The sequence below is a fragment of the Ovis aries genome, chromosome 11 (genome assembly GCF_016772045.2).
Source record: "Ovis aries strain OAR_USU_Benz2616 breed Rambouillet chromosome 11, ARS-UI_Ramb_v3.0, whole genome shotgun sequence".
Taxonomy (NCBI): Eukaryota; Metazoa; Chordata; class Mammalia; order Artiodactyla; family Bovidae; genus Ovis; species Ovis aries.
Genome location: NC_056064.1, coordinates 40,806,834 through 40,818,360, shown reverse-complemented (window position 1 = coordinate 40,818,360; position 11,527 = coordinate 40,806,834). Strand labels below are relative to the sequence as shown.

Genomic DNA, 11,527 nt, shown 5'->3' with positions numbered 1-11,527 from the left:
AAACAGATGCAAACTTTCAGTTGTAAGATGAGTAAGTTCAGAAGACCTAATTTAAAACATGGTGACTGTAGTTGATAATGCTATACTGTGTAATTGAAATTTATTTTTTTAAGTAGAACTTAAATGTTCTCACCAAAAAGAAAAGTTTTTTTTTTCATTTTTAAACATTGTTTTTTATCATTAGCGTGACTTACTATTATGTACACACATCTTTATTTTCAGATAAATTATTCATGGAGATTGCAAATATGCTTTATGTGTACATTAGGATGAAAGAAAACGTGCCAAGGCAGGTGCAAAGACTAAAATAATACTTTCCAGTTTCCCTTTGTTTCCTCTGTTGAAAAAAGAAATCACTCCTGAAAAAAGCCTCTGAGAAAGGCCTCTAGTGGTAATTTCTGGAATGGTATTAAATAGACTGCTGTACAAAGGGGAAAGAAAAGAGGCAAGGCAAGGTGGATTGTGGTGTCAATCGTAAAGTGACATGTCAGCAGAGGAGGCGTTTCTCCTGTGAGTTCTATAAAAGGTCAGCTCGTCCGCGACCAAGAGACGGACTCTGCTCCATCCATCCTGAAGCTACAACAGCTGCTTCCTCCTAGAACCCCCAATGGATTTCAATCAGAGAAGATTCCATCGAAGCCTGAGTTCCTCCTCCCAGGGCCCTGCGCTCAGCATGAGCAGCTCCATATATAGGAGGGGGGTCGCACCCAGCGTGTATGGAGGGGCTGGAGGCCACGGCACCCGCATCTCGACGTCTAGACACATGCTAAACTATGGGAGCGACCCTGCTGGAGGAAACCTGTTTGCTGGCAATGAAAAGATGACGATGCAGAACCTAAATGACCGCCTAGCAAGCTACCTAGAAAGAGTGCGGTCACTGGAGCAGTCCAACTCCCACCTTGAACTGCAGATCAAGCATTGGTATGAAACCAACACACCTAGCACCAGTCGGGACCACAGTGCATATCTGGAACAAATCAAAGAGCTGCGAGATCAGGTGAGGCAGGATACTTCTGCTTTCTTCTCTACTGTCTAGCTGTTTCATACGTCAAGAAGGGCGTATATGTTGGGTGGCCCAAATGGGCACTGTAAAGCAAATTAGGCTTAAATGCCACATCTATAAAAATGGTATATTTTTATATGCTATATTTATATGCCATCTACCCTTATTGCTAGAGAACCTGACTACATAATAGGATGACTTTGTGTGTGTGCGTGTGTGTGTGTGTGTGTGCACGCTTAGTCGCACAGTTGTGTCCCAGTCTTTGCAACCCCAGAGACTGTAGCCTGCAAGGCTCCTCTGCCCATAGGATTCTCAAGGCAAGAGTTCTGGAGTGGGTTGCCCTCCAAATGAATATGCCTTCCCCCAGGGGATCTCCCCAACCCAGGGATTGAACCTGAGTATCCTGCATTACAGGCAGAATCTTTACTGTCTGAGCCACCAGGGAATCTCCACAAGTGTCAGAATACTGGATCACAAATTTCAATGATGAAATGATTCAAGGTGGTAATGGGGATGGGGCATAGGTCTTAATGATATCCGAGTTTTAAAATACTCTTAAAATATTTAATAATCTGATCATCATTCATTCACCAAGCAGTTCAGAAACCACTTCAACAGTCATAAAATGTTTTATTGCCCCAATTCAAATTTAGTGCAATCATACCCGCTCCCATGTCATACCAGAAAGGTGGAGTGCTCCATTTTATCAATAACGTGGAATTAAAGAAGACTTTGCTCCTAACTGAAGATGTCAAATGTGACACAGAACACTTACTCTGGTTTAAAATTCTTATCTAATCAAGAAAATTGTTCCTTTCATTTTCATTTCCATTTTAACATTCCTCTTTCTTTAGAGCAAAGGCTACTTACTTGCCAGCAAGTCTCTCTTTTCTTGCATTATATTAAACATCAGTGCAATTTAATTCTGATTCTACAGGAAGTTACTTTGGGATTTCTGGAACTGTGGGGATGTGAAAGCAAAGGTGTTTAAATTGCCCCTCTGCCAACAGCTCATTTTTCTCAGGCTCTTACTAAAATATTCAAAATCAGCCAACCATTCTCCCCTAGCCATTGCATGATTCATGTTTATGAAGCTATTTCAGGCCATCCTAAACACATAGGCACAGCCAAATGTTACCTGAGCAGGCCCAGTATATGAAAGAAGACTGCTCTCTCCAGGACTAGATCTACTGAAAGAGACATGCCTTCGTAGCATCTTTTACAAGCAGACTTCTGATCTATATGCATCTTAGAGGATTCATCCATTAGGTAACCACTTCTTAAGATCAGGGACTTTGCCATCGCAATAGCCCCAGTGCCTACACAAGTTAACACCACATAGCAAATGTGCATTCATTCAGCCAGTGTTTAATAGACACTAAGTGCTGGCACTCAGAGAAAACAATGGCACCCCACTCCAGTACTCTTGCCTGGAAAATCCCATGGGTGGAGGAGCCTGGTAGGCTGCAGTCCATGGGGTCGCTAAGAGTTGGATACGACTGAGCGACTTCACTTTCACTTTTCACTTTCATGCATTGGAGAAGAAAATGGCAACCCACTCCAGTGTTCTTGCCTGGAGAATCCCAGGGACGGGGAAGACTGGTGGGCTGCTGTCTATGGGGTCAGACAGAGTCGGACACGACTGAAGCAGCTTAGCAGCAGCAGCAGCAGCAGCAGCAGCAGCAACAGCTGGCACTGGGGAAGATGATGGTGAACATAATGTGATTTGTGTGCTGTACACAAATGTCCAACTCTTTGAGACCTCATGGACCATAGCCCGCCAGGCTCTTCTGTCCATGGTGATTCTCCAGCCAAGAACACTGAAGTCAGTTGCCATGCCCTCCTCCAGGGGATCTTCCCAACCCAGGGATCAAACCCAGGTCTCTCACATTGCAGGCAGATTCTTTACCGTCTGAGCCACCAGGGAAGCCCTAATGTGATTTGGGGGAAACAAATATGGACAAAGGCAACATTGTCCCATGTGGAAGGATAAAGGGAGGGCTATGTAGGGCTGTGACAGCACAGGCAGTTCATCCAGCTCTGTTTTGAGGAAACCAGTGAAGGCTTCCTTGAAGCAATGATGTTGAGGCTGAGAGGAGAGAGGAGCTCACCAAATGAAAGGGGCTAACAGGAAAGTTCTAGGCAGGAACATCAAAGACAAGGCTCTCAGTAAGTTCTGATGGCTCAAGTTGAATTAAGCTCTTCGTTTGTAGAGTCATACGGAAACTGACCAAACCCTCAGGACTCACGTTGCATTTTATGAATCTATTGTATTAAAGCTCCAACCCAATATTTCTCCTTTCCATTTTCATGTGGCAATCCCTGAGATGAACATTGTCTTTAGTTCAAGAGAGGCTGTATCTGAGGATCAGCTCAATAATTTTAGACTTCTGTCCAGTTGAAAATGTCACTCTTTCTGGTGTATTTTCCAGATTAAAGATGCTCAGCTGCAGAATGCTCGATGTGTCCTGCAAATCGATAATGCTAAACTGGCTATCGAGGACTTCAGGCTGAAGTAGGTTCTCTGATACCATGCTGACACTTCCTGAAAAGGAGGGCCTTTCAGTGGTCTTTCATGACACTTGACTCCCCACAGCATTGTTGGCAAAGGAGCTCCCACTAAATAGTATCAGAACCTTGGCATTAAAAGGGTGTTAGAAGCTTTCTGATCTAGCATCAGAACTGGACTTCTCCTCCCGTAGTCCTAAGATACGGTCACCCAGAGTGTAAATGAACACCTCTAGTAATTACTACTGTTCTCCTTGGTCAGCTCTGATTGCTAGAACATTCTTTTTCAGTTCTACCTTTTCACCTACTGAAACTAATTCTGTTCTTTGGAGTAATAGGAAGGCAGTTTACAACTTCCTTTCTGCCTGTACCCTTTTGTTATCTAGAGAGTCATTTATCTGCGCTTAGTGATTCTCTGAGTCATCCATGTTCCTTCAAGTAAATGACTAAAGTTCCAGGGGTGACTCTTCATCCTTCCAGTTTGACAGTGTTTTACAGTAAGGTCTGACCAACCACAGAACCAGGTTGATTAAAGCAGTTCAAGTTGGGTTCACTTTCTTGCAGTCACATCACATTACATGCAATCAGAGCTGTTCCTCATAACTGCTTCCACACTAGGGCTTCCTCATCCTGAATTTGTACAAGACATTGGCACTGAAGAGTCTTTTGTGGTTTAAAAGCACAGTGTTATAATGCTATAAGGGATCAAAAAGAAAGAAATGAGAAAGCAGATCTAGAAATTAAAGCAGTAAAAGTTCATTAATCCAAGTCAGCATTTGGGAGTCTCATTGCATTATCACTTCTTAAAGTTTACTATTTTAATAAAAATGGGAATATATAAGGTCATAGAAGAGAATGCATGAATTTTAAAGATAATTCACTTTGGGTGCATCTTTTTACAAAGTAATAAAAATAAACTGTTCATGTTCATTCATTAAGTAAATCTAACCAATTTTTAGTTAACTTTTTAACTTTTTATTTCATCTTGGAGTATAGCCAACTAACAATGTTATGACGGTTTCAGGTAGACAGCAAAGGGATTCAGCCATACATATACATATAACCATTCTCCCCCAAACTCCCGTCCCATCCAGGCTACCAGATAACATTCAGCAGAATTCTCTGTGCTAACCAACAAGTAGGAAAAAGACTTGTTGGTTATCCATTTTAAATACAGCAATGTACATGTCGAGTCCAAACTCCCTAACTATTCCTTCCCTCCATCTTCACCCCTGGCAACCATAAATTCATTCTCTAAGTCTGTGAGTCTTTCCACTAACCATTATTTAATATCAATAATGTGAATCCTTTGCTAACACAGTAATTAGAGCAATTTTTAAGTTTTAAAACAATATATTCCAGAATTTAAGAAATTTTAAAAGTAATTTCAGAGTGTTATTTTACCAATCACCCCAAATCACAGAGACTACCCTATGAAGCAAGTGATCTGAGTCCAAGGTTCTCCAGAACATTTCCAAACGTATCGAGACACAATGATGTACTGAAACTGACCTCTTCTTATACCACATAAAGATTGATCTTACTATCATTTTAAGATCATCTCTTCTATAATGGCTTAAGAAGAACTCAATTATCTCTCCATACTACTTAATTCACAGATATGAAGCTGAGCAGGGGATTTGCCAAACAGTGGTGGCTGATATTCATGGCCTGAAAATGGTCTTTGATGACTTAACTCTAAAGAAGGCAGACTTGGAGATTCAAATTGAAGAGCTGACTAAAGACCTGCATCTCCTCCAAAAAGAACATGAGGAGGTGAGAAAATATTCAGAAGCAGTGTTGGAAATGATAGAATGGCTCTAATAATAATGAGGAGGAGGAGGAAAAAGAGGAAGATGTGGTGATTGTGGTGGTGGTGAAAAAGATGACAACAAGATTAATAGGAGCCTTAACATCTTTTCAGTCTGGCTGCTGCCAGGTTTAAATGACCTGGAGCAGTCTCTGAACCATAATAAGCCTTAGCTAAGCTGTTTTCTTTCTCTATTACTCATCCCCAAGGAAAGAAGCCTTAAGATTTACTATGTCTTTTCTGCATAGCCTCATCTGAGAATGTACTTCAGACTATAATCAATCGGAATTTTCACCCCTGTAGGAAGTGAGGAGCCTACGTGCTCATCTGGGCAATAATGTAAACGTAGAGGTGGATGCTGCTCCAAGCCTGAACCTCGGTGCCATCATGAATGAAATGAGGCAGAAATATGATGCCATGGCCCAAGAGAACCTTCAGAAAGCCAAAGAACAGTTTGAGATACAGGTAATAGCATAATTCTAATGGGTAAGCCAATGTGAGGAAGCTGTCTTCCAAAAACAGATAACTCATTTCCTTCCTTCCTCTCTCCCTCCACCCCTCCCTCCATTCTTTCCTCCCTTTATTCCTTATTTTCTTTCATTCTTTTTTTTTTTTCATTTTGGAACTTTAGATTAATGATCTGCAAAAGCAAGTCACAGTGAGCACTGAAGAGTTAAAAGGAAACAAGGATCAAATAAAAGAGCAGAGACACACCCACCAGGTCCTGGAAATAGAGCTCCAGTCTCTTCTCAGCATGGTAAAGCACATCTAACTTTCAACTCTCACGGGGTGTGTGTTTACTAAGCGCCTGTATCAGGAACTCTGGAAATGCAAGTACCTATAAGAAATAATCCCTCCCTTTGCAGAGCAGTCAGGAAAACACATCAAACAACTGATGATAATGAAAAGACAGAAAGAAGTCAAAGTAAAGGACAAGACACTGCAAGAATGCAGAGGTCAAAGTAGAGCTGGAGGATGTCACAGGAAAAGTGGCCTTTAAAGTAGACTGGAAAGAGTAAGGCGCAATTTTTAATTGGAGAAGAGGGGACAAGACATTCCAGGCTAAGCATATCAGTCAGCTCATGATGAATTATGCTGTGGTAACAACCTTCAAATCACAATGGCTTACAATAACTGTTACTCAGTCCAAGCTCACTCTACTCACCACACAACAAGTCAATAAATCAGAGTCCAGGTGTTGAGACAGGAATAAAGACTTTATCTGGAAAGCTGGCAGACTGAGAAGATGGCAGACTAATGTCTCAAAATAACCATCTCATCGGGGGTCTGGATGCCAGTTTCTTTCATAGAACAGAGATGGGGAGGAGGTGAGGAAACAAAGTAAAAAGGTCATAAGTCTTACAAATATCTCCTGGAATGTTTAGCCTCGGGAAGGCCATCAATTTCTTCTTTCTTGTAGTCATTTACATATGGGTGGACAGGGCTTCCCTTGTAGTTAAGTCAGTAAAGAAGTGAAAGTAAAGTTGCTCAGTCATGTCCAACTCTTTGCAACCCCATAGACTGTAGCCTGCTAGGCTCCTCTGTCCATGGGATTCTCCAGGCAAGAACACTGGAGTGGGTTGCCATTTCCTTCTCCAGGGGATCTTCCTGACCCAGGGATTGAACCCAGGTCTCCCGCATTGCAGGCATACTCTTTACCATCTGAGCCACCAGGGAAATCAGTAAAGAATCTTCCTGTAATGCAGGAGACCCGGGTTTGATCCCTGAAGCAACTTAGCATGCATGCATGCATTGGAGAAGGAAATGGCAACCCACTCCAGTATTCTTGCCTGGAGAATCCCATGAACAGAGGAGCCTGGCAGGCTAGAGTCCATAGGGTTGCAAGAGTCGGACACTACTTAGTGTCTAAACCACCACAGGTGGACAGGATAAGGATGTTTCCTTAAGCAAAGGCACTTTGGTTTAACATTCAGGCAGACAGGCATGGTTCCCTGAGGCAGGCCATTATGGATAAGACAGTGAACAATAGCAACAGGAAGCAGAGGTTAAAGTAAAAGAAACAGATCCAACACGTAGTCAGATTTTGTTCTTCCCTGTGGCAACAGCACTACATCCATCATGGGCTGGCTTCAGCTCTGCTCCATGACTTTTCCACTCCAGGGTAAGTGGACATGCCAGTGTTGTGCCAGAAGGAAAGGGGCAATAGCTAGACTATGTGATAGCTCTTAAAGCTGTCTCCTCATAAAATGCATTGGTCAGTTTCACTTGCATTTCATTAGCCAAAGAAACTCACATAACCAAGCCTACCATCAACAGGTTTAGCAAGTCCAGTCCTCCTAATGGAAAGGCACTACAAATCACAGTGAGGAGAAGCAAATACAGAGAACAAAAATACATATACCACAGAGTGCAAACTCAAATAAACAAACAAAAACCTGAAGAGCCAGTGATCCCTGTTGATTAGCTGAGGCTGTCTAGTTGGAAAAAGTGAGAGATAAAGCTAGAAATATGCATGATTCCCACAATGACTAGATAAAAGAATTCTTCTCAAGAGAAATTACCATCGAGGCACCTCTTAAATCGGATCCTCAAATAAGAAGCATCTGCTTTTTCTTGTGCTCATAGAAAGAAGCTTTGGAGCATACACTACAGGAGACCAATGCTCGTTATAGTAGCCACTTGGCCACAATCCAGGCACAGCTAAACTTGCTCGAGGGCCAACTGGTGCAGGTTCGGATGGACACAGAATGCCAGATCCATGAATATAATATCCTCCTTGATATAAAGATCCGGCTTGAGCAGGAAATTGCTACCTACCGCCGTCTTCTGGAAGGAGAAGATGTCAAGTAAGGCTCTTAGAATCAAAGGATAGATGTCGATGTCTATCTGCTATTCTATTTTAATGTCCATACCTTAAACTCTGTAACTCTTTCCCCAGCACCAATGTAATACCTAGCTGAAAAACAACTACACACACCCCCACCAACAACACCAACAAAACAAAAATTTACCAACCAGTATGCACACCCCTCAAAAAAATACTAATCCTTTGTGCTTCAGGTCATGCTGTAGGACTGAGATAGAAGATGGTTAAGCATATCCGATACAGATATGCTTGTGTTAATTGTTATGATTGATACATAATTGAAAGCACTATAATTTTTTATTAAACTTTTTATTTTTTATTGGAGTATAGCTGATTAACAATGTCATTGCTTCAGGTGAAGGAACAGCCAAGGGACTCAGCCATATATATACATGTACCATTCTCCCCCAGACTGCCCTCCCATCCAGGCTGCCACATAACATTGAGCAGAGTTCCAAGTGAAAGCACTGTAACTTTTTAGAGTTCTCACTGCAAGATCATGAATTGAAAAACAGTCCACAGAGGTCTGTGGGAACCAGTCTGAGAATCATCAGTGCAACTGTCTTCAAATACCACCCCCACGAAAGGCAACAAAAGAACACAAGATGTAAACCGCCTTCATAATTTTGTTATTCTAATTACAGAAACTTCTAGTAATTAAAGATCCCTAGTGTATGTTAAACCAGTCATTTCTGAAGCTATGGATTTTTCAAGTTAAAAAGTAAGACACTCCAGCTTGAAGGAGCAAGCACTGCAAAGAGGGGGGAAAGACAAACAGTAGTAAAACACACATCACTCAGACTTTATTTTTAAGCAGAACAGGCAGGAGAGCATTTCATTTGCAAAATGATAATAACACATTTTTCTGTTTTTCTTTTTTTTTTTTTCTTTTTCTCAAAAAAACGAAAAACAAAACTAGAGAATATCAGTTAAGCACTCTAGATGAGAGAGGTAAGTATTCTAAATTCTTACACATTTCCTATAAGACTGAATTTTCACTCAGTAGTTTACCACTTATCTGCCACTGGTGAAAAGTAAAGGAAAGTCGGCTCTTAAGTAAACAGATATCATCTTACGGATTCTGAATTCGGGGCACATCATATAAAGAAATCCTCCATATGGGAAATTTCTCACATTCCCATTGATGGGGTGATTTTCTTGGCCCAGGCTCTTATTACTGTCCTGAGACATCCTAAGATCCTAAAAGAGAAAAACAAGATGAAAATGTGCATTTTACTTAATTCAATATGACATATTTCTTTTGTGGGGAGTGGGGAGAGTAGAAGATTTTTCTCATTTATTTAGAAAATGGACTTCAGATCATTTCAGAAACAGAATGGGTTCAACTCCTTTCTAAAAGAAGGAAATACATACAAAATAGTAATTTAAAGCTGAGTATTCTAAAATAGTAGCGTCTTGGGTTTGAATTAACATTTTATATTTAAATCTCAATTCAGACATAAAGAAAACCAGGAAGATTAAGACAGTCGTACAAGAAGTAGTGGATGGCAAGGTTGTGTCATCTGAAGTCAAAGAAGTGGAAGAAAATATATGAAGGGCTGGCAGAAAGTGATGCTGCTGAGGTTTCGAAAGAAATGTAGCTATAACTTTCACTCCCTTCAAGAAACTGGCATCAGAAAGCACTATTAATGTTTCTTGGTGATTAGAGGGGGGAGAAGGGAGTCCATTTACTAGTCTCTGTAATTGAATATAAATGTTTTACTCAGAGAAGCTGTGAGCAAAAATGAAATCCAATGATCACTGGGATATTTAAAATATCATTACTGCTGCCTTTAACACAAAATGCATTAATCACAAGCTAATATCATTACTAAACCTTACAAATCAGAGGAGGCTATGCAAACTATAAACGAACCTCTCTAACGCCTCCCATTTCTGAATTGCAAAAATCTCCTTTCAGGGTTTCCTGGATTCTTGAGTCAATTTCTTGATTAATTTCACTGAATTTTTAATATCAATATAATTCTGCTAGCTTTAAATTATATTTGCTTCCCCCCTTATTGTCTTGGCTGTCTTTAAAACTCAGCTCGGCTCTGAATAATTTGAGAGTCAAATTCCGATCATAAACGCTGAGCAGAATAAGAATGAAGCACATTATGCTTGAAATGGGAATAGACTGAAAACAAAATTAGCAAAACCTTTCTCAAGGCAGAATGCTTCTCCTTATGATAATAAACTGCATAAATCATCATCGGGTGCTCTCTTTCTTTATGCGGTAATTGTATATTATGAAATGTTTCTCACTATTTTTTATAATAAAGTATGCAATTCAGCTGTCTCTAGCATGTTCACAGAGTTGTGCAGCTATCACCGCTATCTAATCTTACAGCATTTTCATCACTCCAAAAAGAAGCTCCTTTGGCAGTCCCTCCAAACCTCTTCCCCTCAACCTCTGAAAACCACTAATCCATTTCCTCCCTCTATGGATTTGCCTAATCTGGACGTTTCATATAAACAGAATCATACAATGTGTTCTTTTGTATACAAATGTTCATAGCAGCATTATTTTTAACAGCCCCAAAATGGAAACAGCTCAAACGCCGCCCATCACCTGATGAACAGATACACAAAATGTGGTAGACCTCAGCAACAGAACAGTGCTGCGTGCTCAGCCACGCCAGGCATGTCTGACTCGTCGTGAGTCAGGATTGTAGCCCGCCAGGCTCCTCTGTCTACGGGATTCTCCAGGCAAAAATACTGAAGTGAGTTGCCATGCCTTCCTTCAGGGGATCTTCCCGATCCAGGGATCAAATCCTCTGACTCCTGTGTCTCTTGCATTGGCAGAAGGGTACTCTACCCCTGAGCCTCTGAGGAAGCCCCACAACAGAACAGTATTCTGCAACAAAAAGGAATGAAGTGCTGACGCAGGACAACAGGGATGAACCTTAAAAACATGATACTAAGTGAAAGAAACCAGATACGAAGGGTCACATACCGTGTTCTAGTGAGACTTCTAAATTCTACATCTCACTAAATTTGCATTTTTGTGAGTAATAACTGCCTTCCAAATGTTTCCAGGAAAAAATTAATTTCCCCTCTATCACTGTATTCTAGGAAATGGATAGCTCAAATTTAAATTTTAATATTCGCGTTTATAAATAAATAGGATTTTGAGTGATTATTATATTGAAAATAATAATGTGATTCACTTAAGATAGTCATATCTAATATTTACTGAGCACTTCCTATGAGTTAAACAGTGTGCCAGCATTTTATATGCCTTTCCCATTTAATCTTTACAAGGAAAGTCTTCTACCTGTGAGGTAGAGGGATTTGGATTGGATCATATGAACTTGCCAACAGATGATCATCTTTGACCTTCAGAAACAGCGATTTTACCTGGTTTGACCTACCATAT

At 40.8% G+C, this 11,527-nt stretch overlaps 1 protein-coding gene across 1 annotated transcript; it reads left to right on the top strand.

Annotated features, from left to right (window-relative positions):
* The first annotated feature begins 545 nt into the window (after positions 1-545).
* KRT20 (keratin 20) lies at positions 546-10,447 on the top strand. The gene is made up of 8 exons (XM_004012875.6): positions 546-997; positions 3,436-3,518; positions 5,131-5,287; positions 5,625-5,786; positions 5,953-6,078; positions 7,908-8,128; positions 9,068-9,099; positions 9,606-10,447. The coding sequence occupies exons 1-8, from the start codon at positions 608-610 to the stop codon at positions 9,701-9,703; spliced, it is 1,269 nt and encodes a 422-aa protein (XP_004012924.2). The 5' UTR covers positions 546-607; the 3' UTR covers positions 9,704-10,447.
* The last annotated feature ends 1,080 nt before the right edge of the window (positions 10,448-11,527 follow it).